Genomic DNA, 16,573 nt, shown 5'->3' on the forward strand with positions numbered 1-16,573 from the left:
TATTGATCAAACAATCCTAATGGGAGTTTCAGTCAATGGTATGGAATACATCTCTGTCATTAGTCGATGAAGGTCCCCACCACAGTACTATCATTCATTGTTTTCACCCAGAAATCCTTACTGGAGAGACTTTACAACTGCCTCCATCAAATATTAAATACTTTGACCCCAGTACTAAACTGTCAATCTTCACCCGCAGCGTTATATCTTGGTACGGATGGACAATTTTCACTTTTCCCATTTCACAAGCTTTGTTGGGCTATGCCTGGCAAGCTGCTCAGGTTTCTGGACCACTGCAGGTAAAATATTGTGACTTCCTTTTTGGGCCTGTGTACTGTCATTTTCACCAGTGTAACTGCACACAGAGTATGGTAATACCGGCAGAATGCCAAAACCTTAGGGCAATAGCATATTCTTTTCTCGGTGGACCAAATATTTTCCCATGGAAAAATCCCTTCCCTTACGTCCAACTTTTCCTCAAAGGTTGGTGTGTTCTCTTTCCCTTCATATGTGGAAAAGGATTTGCTCCTGCCTTTGGCAGGAAAACATCTCCAGCCATTTTCAGGCATACACAAACTGTCAACAGTTTAAAGAACCTTTCCCCATCCTTTGCAGGGAATCTACTAACATGGAGTAATATAATTTAAAAATGCAAGCTCCCTTTTATTAATTCCTTGCAGTCCTAAATCCTGAAATTAATTTTTGAATCAAGGCATTATTTTATTTTCCTCCCAGTTACTATGGTGGTTGCAAGGGATTTGAGACAGTATATGTAAAAACCTATCAAATGTTACTCACAGTTTCAGGTCTTTTTCTGTTGTCCAATTCCGATGAATGAAAACAGTCTCTTAAAATGTAGTTCTTAGATTTTATCAATACCTAAAATGAAAAAAAGAACAACTAAGATCGCATTTGGCGGGAGTCCCTGGAAACTCAATCATCTGATTACCCATGCATGACCTTGCAAAGGAGACTTCTCCAAGCACTTCAGACGTTTTGGATTTGGCTCTATTTAATAACCCCTCCTCCTCTGTCACAAAGGTATCAGTGCAGAATTGCTTTAGTACCACTTCCAAACATACATCGTAGTCACACACCATAATGTTCTGTTATAAATGTATACCACAAGACAGATTTGTTTTTATAAGAATAGGTATTACCACATAGCTAGCATTACCACACTGTGTGGTGCTTACTGACAGTAGATAAGGTTAAGCTTACAGGCTGGAATGTAGCAGCTGAGGCAGCGGCATGATGTTTAAATGTGTGCATAAAGCTATGGAGAGTACAGAGAGGAGCTCATTGGAAATATAGTAGTTATTTGGTGGCAAGTAGATGGATAAGGGGGTGGGATTGACAGAACCACCCACACCACAGAGCTGACATCTCATTTGTATGACCTCCAATACGTTCAAGGTGATTTTCTGTTTTATAGGCCCTTACAGCAGATGTGATGGAACCCCTGGACGGTCTCTGGAAGCAGTGGAAGGAAGATCTGGGGATCCCAATCCCGGAGTGAGACTGGGTGAAAATATTAACTATTTCTAGTGTCTAGAAACGCTTGACTTAAATTGATAAACCTTTATGCCTTTCATAGGGAGTACCTCACCCCAGGTAGGGTGAATAGATTCTTTCATTCCACAGGGGCTGCTATGTATTCCCTGCAGACAGACACACACAAAGGGAGCTTAGGTTTACCTGATGGTCCATTCACTTCCTGATGACCCATCATCAGGCTGATGGGTCTTCCTAGGCCGGAAGGGAGGAAGAAGCAGACAGTTGCACCTAAAAGTGCTGGGCTTTTACCCACACAGAGATGCATACCTCCTTATAGTGAGTCTGGAGCCAGGTCAGGAAGGGAAGGGACTTTGTGCACTTCAAAACTTTACTTTGAAGTTCCCCCCACTTCAAAGGCACAACTGGATATAAGTACTGGACCCTTGCACCACCAACTCAGTACAGTTCTGGGCCTGTGGATACTGTGCCAGGAAGAAGAACTACCCTGCTGCTACAAGGACTGCCACTGTGTTGATCTGCTAGGTGTGCAGCCTTAGGGGCAGAAATATATCATATGCTGTGGTCCTACCCTTCCTTAGAGGTGTTTTGGGAGGGGATCATATCCTATGTGGCTGTTATTACCCAGTGCAAAGTCTCATCCTCACCAGGACTGTGCCTGCTGAGTTGGTTCCCACACCTGGCAAACAATAAGATAAAAAACAGGTTTATAGACTTGGCAGTGATTCTGGAAAAGCAGGAAATTACCCAGAACTGGAAGGCCAACTGGTGACCCTGAGAAATAGCTTGGCGGAAAGAGCTTCAAAATGGGCAGGATATGAGAATGGAGTGTTGTTTCAAGAGGCCAAGAGAGGCTGTGGTTCCAATGGGGTGGCCAGAGAATGGAAGAGTTTGATTGAGTGTATGAATGAGCTGGACCCTGCCTTAGAGGTGTCCTCCCCTAGCGGCGACAGCGCACGGGGGGCAGACAGAACCTGAATGAGCAGAGCTGCTACAACAGTCTTCACAGTGAATGTTGATTTCCCTTTGTTTTTTTTTTGGTCCTCATATGAGACAAGAGGCAAGGAAACCTAGTAGGATACCAACAGGGCCCGACCATCCGAGGGCCACTTACTTCTGGACCAGGCCTCATTTAACATATCTTGGGAGTTTCCATAGCACATACTCTGCACTTCTCCTTTGGTGATTGTCTTTAATCCTTGGACCTCCGAGCTCTCCTCCTCTCCTTATTTCATATACCGTGCCAAAAACGGTTTCCACTTCTTAACCTGTTTTTCTGAACTGCTGACACAATGCATCCTACCAAACAGCTGTGCCGATTGCCCCCATTCAGTATGAGATGGACACCCATTTCAGGCAAATTTCTCTGCCTGCAATCAATATTGGTATGAATAGTAATTATGACTGTGACTTTCCAAGCTTGCCTTTAGGCCCTTTAACTGCGAGAACACCAAACATTACAAGAGCAAATATTACCTTGATCTCTTTTGCAACTGTGTCTGTTATTATCTTACCCACTTCCTGCCAGAAGAGTTGGATATTCGAACACTGACAGAATAAGTGGACATCATGTGCTTGTTCCTGGCTGCATTGGGGCAACACCTCACCTTCCACTCTCAGAGCTTTGACAGCTTCTTCGGAGAACAACAGTCCCTATGCATTGTGAAGAGATGATTCCTCCTGAGTCGTGCAAATTTAACAAAGGGCCAAACTGCAGACATTGATACTTGCCATAAGCCCTGTAACTCCAATGATGGCAGGTCTGCTTCTTAAATTTCTTCTGGCAGTGTAAGGGGTCCATCTTCACTTTGCACTACCATGCAAAACCATTTGTATACCTCTTTCCTCTGGAGGTGGATGCTTTGTATTTTCTCCACCCATTGCATGCTATCTCTCCCTTCATTGCCCTATTCCTTTACCCAGATCACCAGCTGGCAGAAATTACATTTTGAGAGCCTGTTATCAGTAATGCCGGATAGTTTTGCCATGACCTCAGGACGCCCCCTTCATGAATTGACCCCATCTTGTTATCCCGGCATCCTTTAAGGGTTCAGCTAGTGAGTCCTGCAAACAGCCCGGCATTCCCGGTGACTCCCGTATTGCTGCCCAGCCGTTGTAGTACAGGACTCATAATATCCACCTTGTCTGAATCCATACCTTGCATGCAGTGCACAAAGTTCTTGATTTAACGTTTTTAAAATATTTTGGGTGACCAAATTTGAAAAGGGAGTAGTCGCCTACTTCCAGGAGATTTTTGGTCAGGGCTTGATAAAAAGAGGATCTCTGTAGAAAATCCCTCTTTAACAGTATTCCAATGTTTTTCAACTGGAAGGCTCAGCAATATAGCTGAAAATCAGGCAAGGCTAGACCGTCCTATAATTTATGCTTACGTAATTTCCTCCAAGCAGTTATTGTGCCCTTATAAGCCAAGAAAAACTACCCAGTTCACCCTGTTGTTTTCTAAGCCATTCTGTCTTAAAGTTCAAAGGTAGTGCGTTAAAGATAAAAGTAAACTTCAGGAGTATCATCATTTTTATTATGTTGGATCTTTTGAGTATTGAAAGCGGGAGGTAAGCCCATGAGTGCAGCAGTTTCTTGGCTTCTAAAATGAGATTATCAAAGTATATTTGTGCCATTTTTTCCAAGTCTTTCACCACCTGGACCCCTAGATACCTGATTTCCTCATTTTGGATGGGGCTATCAGATGTGTCATCTCAGTTCAGTTTTCTGTTGGTTTACAAAATATCCAGAGACCCTCCCAAAATCATTTATTATATTGAAAATAACAGTAAAAGAGTGTGTAAAGTCTTGCATACATATCATCAAGTCATCTGCATAGACTGTCACTTTCTTCACCCAATTATGATGTTGAAAGGGCAAGATCTCCTGCGTTTTCCTGATTCTGTTTGCTAGAGATTCAATATAAAGATTAGAAAGTAGGGGGGCAGTGGACACACTTGTTGTATTCCTCGTCCTATCTGGAACTGATTTATCAGATTTCCATTAACTATAGCCCTTGCTGTGGGTTTTTTGTTGATAGCCCTAATTGCCCTGAGGAAGTTTTCTCCTAGACTGTTTTGCTTCATTACTTCATACAAGAATGGACAGGCCACCCGATTGAAGGCCTTGGCGGCATCAAAAGTCATAATAGTGAGAGGGGAATTTGTATCTATCGCCACATCTATTGCACTCAATAGGTCATGTGTCAGTTCACATAACTGCCTGCCTGCCTTTCATAAAACCCTTTTTATTTTCATGCACGAGCCCCCCATTACTTCTCCCTCCTTTTGGCCAATATTTGTGTGAAGATCTTATAGTCATTGTTCAACAATGATATTGGTCTATATGATTCACACATTTTGGGATATTTATTAGGCTTTACAATTATGGTCATTAGAGCCTTGTCGCGCTAACATAGGTGTGTTTGTCCCTCTACATATACTTTATTTAGGTGCCTCGTGAAGAAAAAGGAGCTAGCTCACCTTTAAGGACACTATATAACTCATATGGTGGGCAATCAGGGTCTGGTGCCTTCCCCTTTTTAAATACCCTTTGTTCTTTTTCTACTTCCTCTATGCTTATTTCTTGATTTAAGTTCTGTTTTAAATCTATTTGCAGTACAGGGAGGACAACTTCTTTAAGCCAATTCTCTATCTGCTCTTTTGGCACCTTTAAATCATTTGTGTACAGATCCTGTAAAAAATAGCAAAAACTGTCTCTATGCTTGAATCTTCTAAGTAATGTTCCCCTGTCTCCTTATTTACTATTTCCTTAACTCCGTTTTTAGAACTATCTGCCCTCGTCTTTGAGGCCAGTGTTTTCCACAACCTTCCCCTTATTCTTAGTGTGCTAATTTGCTGGCTTCCCATTTTCTCTGTACCCTTTTTTCGAGGTAGTCCGCCAGTGCACTTCTTGCATCTTTGACCTTCTCAAATAGAGCTATCTGTTCCAGAGCATCAATACAGTGATTCACAACGTTTTGTAACTCCTCGATTTTTAATTCTAACTCTCTCACTCTGAACTTATTCTCCCTTCGTTTATAAGCTGCATAACTAATAATTGTTCCCTGGATTAAGACTTTATGTGTATCCCATATAATATATGTGGGTGCAGACTTTCGGTTGGTCTCGAAGACCTCTAATGTCTCCCTTTTTAGTTGTTTAATATTTGATGAGTCTCCTAGTAAGGTCCATCTAGTTGATATAGAATTCCTACCTATCAGAAGCTCTAACTTCACTGCAGAGTGATCTGATAAGTGTTCTGGCTGATGTATCACTCCTTTTACTTTTTTGCCCCAGCCTTATACCTATCAAGAAGAAATCTATTTGGGAGGCATGGTCATATTTGTTATTGTAGTAGATAAAAGCCTTCTCTTGCCCTTCCCTCTTCCGCCACACATCCACTAATCCCATAGCTTTCATTATATGATGAACACACTCCTGCATCTTGGGGGAATTAACCACTGATCTAACAGTGGATTTCTCTAGAGTAGGATCAAGCAATACATTAAAGTCCCCACCGTCACTATATGATTCCCCCTTCTACTAGTTGACTATAGAGTTCCCGGAGTGGCATCTGATCCTCAACATCTGGACAATAGTAACCTATGAAGGAATATCCTACTCTATGAATATTGACATTTACTATCACCCATCTCCCCCAGGAGTCAACCAGATAATTTTCCATAGATGCTTGTACAGATGTATTCAGTAAGATGGCCACCACCTTTACAGTGAATCACTGAAAAGTACATATCAATTGGCTAATCCATTTCTGCCCCTTGAGTATTTTAGCCCATTCTTTCTGAGTTAGGTATGTTCACTGGAGTATTATAACATCACCATCTAATTGCTTCAGGAATTCTAGGATTCTCCTTCTCCTACTAGATACTCTGATTCCATTTACATTCCATGCCAGGACCCCTAAGCGAGGGCTTTTAAATAGATAAACCATTGTATAGAAACTTAGACTTAAAAAATTCATTAGTCTTTCCCACATCTATTGCCACAAATGAGGACTTCTTTCTTTTTATATTTTTCTCCTTCATGCTCGTCACCCAGTGACTAGTATACCTATTGTTTAACCTAATTGTGTGCTCTCTGAAAGACCCCCCCACCACCCCTCCTTCCTGAGGAACCTTCCCAATATCCATATTAAGTAACTCATTGTACCCTTGACCTTGACTCTTGGATGATTACTTATGATGTGCCTTTATCTGCTGCATCAGGCTTTCATCTTTGGTGGGATCTTTAATGTTATACATCTTATTAGTCACCATTATCCTTAGCATTGCTGGAAAACTTTATTTGAGCAATGGCAGCTAAGGATATTAATTTATGGATATATTTATCCAATTTCCCTTTTCTACCCTGAGTCGCCCAGGAGATGTCTGACCTGATACAGAAGGACAGGTCACCTTTTTGAAAGCTATTGAATCTGCTCCTTCAGTGAATAGATTTTAAAGATAACTAATATCTTCCTGGGTTTCTCTTTATTTGGGTTCCTTTTATATGGGTCACAGTGTATTCTCTGTATGTCAGCTTCAAGATGCTTTGAGTCTACCAAGGGGATGCACTCCTTAATCAAGTTAGTCATAAACTCTTTCAAGTGTCCCCCTTCCGCTCCTTCTGGAATATTTAAAACTCTTATGTTATTCATTTTTGAGTTATTTTCTAAGAGTTCTATCTTTTGTTGGAGTTCTTTTGTACCAGTACGCTGTGCTTGAATCTCTTTATGATACCTCCTTGTTTGATACCTCCAACACATCTTCCATTGAGAATAGCCTTTCCATAAGATCAGTTATTTCAAGTACCAATCTATTGCATGCCCCTTGTATTTTAGCTTGGTTCTTCTCCAAAATTGAAAATTTGCATTTGATCTCCTCTGTCAATGCTACTGTCCTGCTGTGTACTACCACTATCCCTCCTTATAGTTTGCAGTAATTCCAACCCAATCTATTTACTTCTCAGTGTACATCTGTTTTAGTAAATTTAAGTTTCACTGAGTCTGCTTCCGAAGGACCTGTTGTGCCCAGATGTGCTGTCTCCTTACAAGGGATTCTCTTTGCTGCCACTGGCAATTTAACCACCTCTTGAGGAGCTCTCCGTACTGACTCTGAAAGATTAGCTGCTGTGACTCTTGTGCCTCGTGTAGGGCTAATATGTTGATTGTCTCCTTCACTTTGCTTCTCCTCTGTAACTAAGCTTACTAGTGTTTGAACGCCCTGAGCTGCCCACAAGACCACGGAAGCCGATTTGGGCTAAGACGCGTCAGTCTCTATGGAGCCCTTGAGCCGCCAGCAACTATTGGCCTCCAAGTGTTACCTGCTGCCCCTCCACCTCAGCGTCACACTCCTCGAGGAGATCCTGCATCCAGGCAGCCACTTAACCAATCAGTGAGACGGGGAAAAACACCAGAATGTGAAAGCATGAAAAGTACCAAGCAGGTCCCACCGGCTCCCGCAAGGTAGGTACTTTAACTCATTGTCATGGTTGATTGTGCATTATTGTGCATTATTTTCTGCCTGCAACATCGGGGAGACAAAAAGCTCCTGGCTGGTGTGTCAGCTGGCCTCCATGTTTCCCCTCATCCTCACTTAGGTGTTATTCCATTGTTGATTTACCTTTGATCGTACCCATGACAGCGATGACTGTTGGGATCGTCACCTCAGCCCAGAATCAGAGTCTGATAATAATGTTTTGGTGCTTCTCAACCCGGCTCAGGGAGGAACTGTAGAGCGGGAGTAATTATTTTGTTGTTTATCTGAAGTATCGGAGTAAGCAGGTCATAAATGTTAACTGTATGGTTCACCAACCATTGTATATGTGTTGAAAACTAATAAAATCTCTTTACAGAAAAAAATGCAGACTGATAGGGACGGTGGCTTGAATACCAGGAGCAAGAGAATGGTTTTCAATTGTTTGCTTAAAAAATTGACCAAATTTTGATTCGCATGGAGGTGTTGATCTCTTCAGTGTAAGTGACCTTTGAGGATATTCTGCGCTGTCTGCAGATCAGTCGTTGGGCAGCATATGCTGAGTGATGGCAAACAGACCATAACTTGAGATCATTTTCCCCAACATAGAACTGGGACCAATCATTTGAGATACTTGGCATAAACTCAGTTTCTGCCAGGAATTCAAAATCTTTTCTCCAGCAAATAAGCACTGCTGAGATTCGTGTCAGAATTACCAGGAATGGTATGGTATTATTAGTATAGTTCCCAGCATTTCGAGTGCTAATCACAGTAATAAACAAGATTCTTTCATGATGCTACAGAATGAAAAAATGTTGTGCATCGACAAGAACATAATTTCTGCCCTATATTGTGCCTGTGCAAATGGCTTTGGTAATGTTGTACAAGTATTCATACTCGGGTGGCATTACATCCCACAACAAAGTCAGAGAGCCAGGTAGAGATGATGGTATTGTACCTATTGTTTTGGAGGCCCTTGCGTGCCCTATGTTAGCTAATCCGAGTGGCCGTTCACTTAAGCAACTGAGCCCATATTCTTTTGTCAGTCCACCTTGTATTTCCACCTATCATGAATATAACAAGACAATTTTTGGACCTGAAAATACTACAAGTATGGTATCCCTTGCTGTAATTTTAGTCAGTCTCCTATCTTATGCAACTTTAACACATGCTTCATCCTCGGGCTTTTTACCCAGCACTGAGTGAGTAACTCTAACATTTCATCTGTGATATCAAAACTAATACTATGTGATTCAGTCCAGATCGTGGCAAAGTTGGGACAATAAAGTCGTAAAATATACTAAAAAAGTGTGAGTGTGTATTACATAAATCTTTAATATTGTCACCAACCAATATGATTAAAAACCAACAAAAGTTCACATTCAGAGCTTTCAGAAGTCAGCATGTTTCTACACTTATTAATTTTTATGCATAGTCCTGCACATTCATCAGAGCATCAAACAGTCTGATCCAAAATTGTTTTCTATATTTCCTTCAAGCAAAACGAACAGAAAAGGACATATGCAGATTATCATCATTGTTAATTGTTCAATAGCATTCCCCATCATGTTGAAAAATATGAGCACACAGGGCCAGATGGTTGATTAAAATTGATTTGTAGACATCCATAGTGGCAAACACAAAGGCACGACAACCAGAGGGTCCTCAAAACTAATGCCCCTGAAAAGGTACCAGAAAACATGGTCACTGAGCAAATATTCACTGCCCAACATCATAAATATGTTAATAGAGGCTATTCTTATCTAGCAGTCCTCATAAAATGATTGTTATGCAGTGTGGTCATGATCATTGAGGTGACTCATCAGCATCTCATAACACCTTAATTAAAATGATCCATAGTGGCGAGCAGGCGACAAAGATGGCTGCCTGATTACGGAGCTCCGCGCATCGTCAGGTGAGTTTTTACTGGCAGATACTTTTTTTGCATTTTTTTCATGTCGTTTTACTAGGAACAACTATGGGATGTTTTAGTGAGCCTTTTTATCATTTTTTGGGCTGCCTAGCTTATTTCCTGACTCTGTAATTACGTTTTCTTACTTCTCCTCATGAGTGCGCCCATTTTGACTAACTTTGCTCACCATTACATTATACTTTTTTGAATATTTAACTTTCTTTTTTGCGCAAGCCTGGTTATTTATTTTTGCTGTTTCGTTAACATATTTTTGGAGTTCCTGTGTCACTTGCTTCCTTATAGAAGGCTTTTTATTTTTATATGGGCAAACTAAAGAAAATAAAATCTCTGTTGCATCAGTCCTCCTCAGCTGGCAAACTTTCGCACTTTTTACAACTGGAAACTTCCGCTGCAGCGTCTTTTTCTTCCATATCAAAGATGTCTTCCTCATGTTCTTCTTCGCCTAAGGTTCCGCAGAACATTTCTACATCCACTCATAAGAGGGTCAAACAGGACCCACCTTCTCCAGTAAAATCTCCCTCACCGATTTCTCCTGAACTTGTGCTTGATGAAATACGCGCATTGCGTCCTTTTATAGAAGAAACTAATTCTCGGATACAAAATCTTGATTCTCAGTGGTCTCAAATGGAAGTGAGAGTCTCTGCTTTGGAACAAAGAGTCAGCGACATGCAGGATGAAACACATAAAATTATTAGTTTGGAGAAGGAAGTAGCAACCTTGAAGACTCTTACGAAGGATTTGGAAAACAGAAATAGACGCAATAATCTTCGCCTTTATGGATTACCGGAGGGTCTTGAAGGGAGTGACCCAATTTCATTTTTTACCTCATTCTTTCCACCGTTGGTGGGTCTACCATCTTCTACAGTATTGAACATCCAAAGAGCACACCGCATTGGTCATCGTTCTCCGCATTCCTCCACATCTAAACCAAGAGGCATGATTATTTTCTTTCTTGAATTTACTGACTTATTGAGAATTCTTAAAGCTGCGAAAGCCAAAAAACGAATTTCTTGGCAGGGAAGTAAAATTTTCATCTCACAGGATGTGTCCAAAGCTACAGCAGACAGGAGGAAAGAGTTTTTGGATCTTTGTCCACAGCTTTGTGACTTGGGAGCTCGTTTTGGATTATTTCATCCGTGTTTGTTCAAAGTGACATATCAAAACAAGACCACTTCATTTACCTCTCCTGCAGTTCTTCGTGATTTTCTACGACTACACTCTACAAATTCTATGGAAACAGCTGGTCCTTCTACACGTTGACTATATAAGTTTCTTAATTTATTATGCCCTTTCATTACTACTGCGTTATAATTGATGGTCCTTCATATGCAGTTTATACAGTAAATTATATTGCCGTGACTACAGACCCTATTTGTTAATGTATTGTTTTCTTTTCACAGGTTCCTGGTGTTCTATAATCATTATTTTTGCTCGTAACCGTTGTCCGTTGATGCGTTCCGTTCCCTTGCTGTGCCGTCTTCAGTCTGTGCTGTCACCACCCCTCCCCTATTGTTCATTCATCTCAGGTATGTTTTTGCAGTCGTCTTTATTTGACATGTACTGTCTCTCCTTTTTTTCTTGACTATTTTCCATCCTTTTTCCTGCTGTTTTCCCTTTACTCTTCTCTCCTTTTGTTTTTTTCTGTTTTCTTTTCGCTTAAGTGTATTTTCAGTTATTTATGGTACAAGGCCTTCCGTGTATATATGTGGTTATGTAACGTAAATTCAGGGTTGTTTCTTGGAATGTCAAAGTTTTTATTAATCCAATCAAAAGGCAGAGGATTTTATCCCACTTATCTAAATATAATCCAGACTTGATTCTTCTACAGGAGACCCATTTGACGGATTCTGAAGCTCTGAAACTCAAAAAAGGCTGGGTGGGCAATGTTTTTACTTCACCTTCGTGTACAAAGATAAATGGTGTAATTGTGCTTTGCCATAAAAAGTTATCAGTTAATGTTATTTCGCAAGATTCGGGTTCTGATGGCAGGTGGATCTTTGTGAGGCTTAGTATTAATGGGATTACAATGACTATTGGCAATATTTATGGTCCAAATAATTCAGATTATCTTTTCTGGACCAATATTACTAAACAATGTTTGCATTATAATGATGATTTTCTTCTTATTGGAGGGGATTGCAATCAAATTCTTGATCCCTTTATAGATAGGCAATCTGTAATTCAATTTTCTCCCCATAAAATGCATAAACAATTTAAGGCATTTTTCTCACAATGCAATTTAATTGACTCATGGAGAACTTGTAACCCTGATAATAGGGATTTTTTGTTTTATTCTCCATCACATGGCTCCTTATCTAGACTTGACCATATTTTTGTTTCTAAATCATTATCCCAAAACCTTATTAACTCCTCCATTGAACCTATGGTAATATCTGATCATGCCCCAGTCATTACAGATTTTGACTTGCTCCTGGTACATCCCAAATCCAATAGGTGGCGTTTTAATAATTCTTTATTACTTGATTCTAAATTTTCTACTTCCTTTGTTGCCTTTGCCGACAATTTTTTTTGATTTAATGAAGATGCTCACGTTTCTCCACAATTGTTATGGGATTCGTTTAAGGCTGCGGCTCATGGTCATATAATAAATTTTGTTTCTAATAAAAAGAAAACTTTCAATGCCCAGCATCAAGCACTGCTTCTCAAAATTAAATGCTTAGAACATCAGTATTATTCTTCCTCCTCCAATTTTAATATACAAGAACTTATTCAGGCATAACTGCAATTTAACAAAATTTCAACGGATAATGCTTCCTCTTTTCTTCTACGTAGTAGTGCCTGTTATTATGGAGGTCGAAATAGAGTGGGGAAGCTTCTGGCTAATTATTTAAAAGTCCGAAAGCAACGCCATAATGTGAAGTCTATAGTTTCAGATACTGGTGAGTCCCTTTTTAAGGATGAAGATATTTTAGCTGAATTTGTTAATTATTATCAGACACTTTATACTCCTGAGTCTGTCCCGACCCCCTTACAGATTGATGATTATTTAAAGAATATTCCAAACCCTAATAAGACACTGATTGACGCTACTTCACTTGAAGCAGATATTACTTCATTAGAAATTTTTAGAGCCCTTCAATCTCTAAAAAAAGGTAAAACTCCTGGTCCAGATGGATTTACAGTGGAATTTTATTTACATTTTTCTGACATGTTACTTCCCAAAGTTTTTCACCTTTTCCAGTTCTTCGTGGGTTCTGGCTCTACAGGGGGCATATTTCAGGAAGCTTCGATTTGCCTAATTCCAAAGGATGGTAAGGATCATACTCTCGGTAAAATTTAGACCAATCTCTCTTCTCAATACAGATTATAAAATCTTTGCTAAATTATTAGCCCGACGTCTTGATAACCTTTTACCTGCGCTGATAAGTAAGGAACAAACGGGTTTTGTCAAAGGTAGACTTGCTTCTGACAATTCTAGAACATTCTTTAATGTACTCAAGAAAGCTCCCGCTCTGTCATATTCTTTAGCGGCAATTTCGTTAGATGCTAAGAAAGTGTTCGACCGGTTAGACTGGTCTTTGTTATTAAAAGCTTTAGCTTGGCATGGTATAGGGCCTCACTTCATTTCATTTATCTCTTAATTAATCTCGAATGGCATCGATATTGGTAAATGGGAAATTGTCTAGATATTTTGTATTACGCCGAGGTGTACGTCAAGGGTGTCCACTCTCTCCACTCCTATTTATTCTAGCTCTTGAGCCCTTTTTATCGAGGTATTAGAAATAACATTAAAATGTAAGGTTTCCAGTATGGCGAGAAACATTTAAAATTAACGGCGTATGCAGATTATATACTTTTCTATATCTCAAACCCTGAGCTCTCGATTCCGTCTCTACTTCGGGAAATTGAGGGTTTTTCCTTGGTTTCAGGTTATAAGATAAATTTGGATAAAACTGAAATCCTCCCTCTAACAAAATTTAGTTTTAAAGCATCGTTTGATATCACTGGTTTTCACTGGAATTCTTCCAAGATTAAATATTTAGGCATTTGGTTCACTTCATCCATTAAAAAGTCCATTGAAGTAAATATTTCAGAGGCTTTAGAGAAAGTTGATAGATTGATTCTGGCTTGGAATCTCTTATTTTTATCGTGGTGGGGTCGTCTTGACTCCATTAAAATGAGGATTTCTCCTAGCATTTTATATACCCTAACCATGATTCCGCTTCCTTTACCTGGTACCTTTTTCACACAATTGGACTTCAGATTGTCTAAACTCCTCTGGCACAATAAGAAATCTAGAATTTCTCTTAGTCATCTTCGCCATTCTAAACAGGAGGGAGGAGTCAATTTTCCTTATTTTAGATTGTATCAAAAATCCTTTTGTTTGAGTCAAGCTTGTAGGTGGGTCTCCCTGTCAGAATCTAGGTTGACTCCATTATGGTTGGATATTGAGTGTTCTTTTCTTTTGCCTTTTTCCCCTAGTGAGGTGGTATCCTTTTCCTATAATATTTCACTTATCTCCTCTCTGCTTTTTAAACATACTTGTTCTCTTCTGCGTTCTCACTAGTTACCTCCATCTGTTTCTCATTCCTCTTTTCTGAACTCCCATATTTGGCATAATTGTCTTATCACTATTAATAAAAAACCCTTATTTTGGAAATCCTGGTGACAAAGAAATATAGTTTGGGTCAAAGATTTATTCTCCAATAATACTCTACTTTCTTTTTCACATTTCCAACCTCTATTTCATTGTCCCAATTCATTTATGCCTAAATATCTTCTTCTTATTAATATTATTCTTGATGTACTTATTTCCTTGCCTTCCCCTTCTTCTTCTTCGGAATTACCCTTTTCTTTGTCCTCCTTTCTTATCTCGTATCCTAAGGCATCGAATATCTATAAACTTTTTCAGTCTCCTGTTTTGACGCGTCCTAAATCTAAAATTGAATCTCAATGGGAATTGGATTTGGGATGTACCTGGACTGTTTCCTTTTGGAAAAGGTGTGGCATCGATCTTATAAAATATCCAGATCAGCTTCTACCACACAGTCACTTTTCTTTCTTTATCACAGACTTTGTTTTACCCCTTCTACTATAGCAACATTTTCTGTATCCTCCACTTCAAGTTGCTGGTCCTGCGGTAGCCCAAGGGGAGAACTTATGCATATCCTTTTTGAGTGTCCTCCTACTGTCTCTTTTTGGAGAAAAGTTTGATGTCAATTTACCTGCATTTTTCAATTGCAATCCCAATCATCTCCACTGGTGCTTTTTTTAGGTAGTCTCTCTGCGGACATTGGTTCAGATGATGATAATTTAAAATTGTTGGATCTCATGTTATCTCTGGCCTTTCAACAAATTACTCTCAATTGGAAAAATTCATCCAATGTTTCCTATAAACCTTGGTGGAATAATGTTTGTCACTACCATAGACTAGATATTGCTTTTACCTCTTTATGCTGCCCTTCCATAAATAGAGATTTGTACTGGTTACCTTTGACTGATTATCTTAATGCTGTTACTTTTAACTCTACTAATTGTACATTATCTGAGAATTTTAAGCCACCATGAATTCTTTATTTTCTCAGTTCTTGAGTGAATTTTAATTTGGCTTACATTTATGCCTTTTTGAATATTACTTTTTTTCTTTTATTTACCTGTTGAAAATCCAATGCATTTTTTGCATTGTGAATGGTCTTGTTCCGTTTTCATTGTTTCTTCCCCTTTTTATACTTTTAAAATGTTAAACAGCTTTTACAATTCCTTTTAAAATGCTATCATTATCAGTGTGACAAATGTCTTGTATTGTTGGTATGTAACCTATATGTATTTTGATTTTAATAAAGCTGATTTACCTTAAAAAAAAAAGATCCATAGCAAATTAAAGATGCTAAGACATACCTACAGAAATGTAAGTTTGTTATCTTTAATATTTCACAGTTCTTTTCTGTTTGAGTTCCGCGCACATGACTGCCCTGAGTTTCTGAGCTCATACACTAACTTGGAGATTTTTTGCATTGCATTGAAGACTGGAGAAAGAAATGCTAAGACCTCCTTCTGTGTCGACACAGCACAGAGAACAGGAGCAGGATAAGCCCCTTTCAGAATGATTTTGTATTTGCATAGCATGAAATGGGCCAAATTGCGGGCTTTGTGGGTGGAAAAAGCAGGTCTGCATAGCAATTTCTGGAGAATTTCAAAGAAATCAGGCGGTAAATGCTCACCCCACCTTTCTTGTGACTAACAAGGAAATAAATCAATGGTTTATGACATTCTGTGGCCTTTGGCCTCTCAACCACGCAGAGATTGTTTGTGACAATCTCTGTGTCGCAAACTCTTGTTTTCAAACCATCGTTCACAAAGCAGAAGCTATACATTAGACAGTTTCTACTGTGTCAATGTCACCTTCAGGCATCACATGGCAGTCTATAGGTCTCTGGGACTGATGCATAGTGCCTCAAATTTACTTTGTAGTACCCCGTATCTCCTTTAGGAACACAGGCTACAATAAGGATATTTTGGTAGTGCTAATTTAATTATTTATTCAGAGATGGAGGCGTTCTGCCCGCCAGGGATTCACATAGGCATTCCTACTTCATTAATACTAACAATTTCTCATACTATACAAACATACATGCCAGATTACACGTATTGTGGCCATTTAATGCCTTCAAACAATTCAACTATAGCTT

General features: G+C 39.5%; 1 protein-coding gene across 1 annotated transcript in view; it reads right to left on the reverse strand.

The window, feature by feature from the left end:
- MYO1H (myosin IH) overlaps positions 1–16,573 on the reverse strand; it is a 570,182-nt gene that overhangs the window by 253,815 nt on the left and 299,794 nt on the right. Inside the window, exon 16 of the mRNA XM_069212716.1 lies at positions 799–879. Within this exon, the coding sequence (XP_069068817.1) occupies positions 799–879 (81 nt within the window). The remainder of the gene's footprint in view (positions 1–798; positions 880–16,573) is intronic.

Source organism: Pleurodeles waltl, chromosome 11, assembly GCF_031143425.1.
Source record: "Pleurodeles waltl isolate 20211129_DDA chromosome 11, aPleWal1.hap1.20221129, whole genome shotgun sequence".
Lineage (NCBI taxonomy): Eukaryota > Metazoa > Chordata > Amphibia > Caudata > Salamandridae > Pleurodeles > Pleurodeles waltl.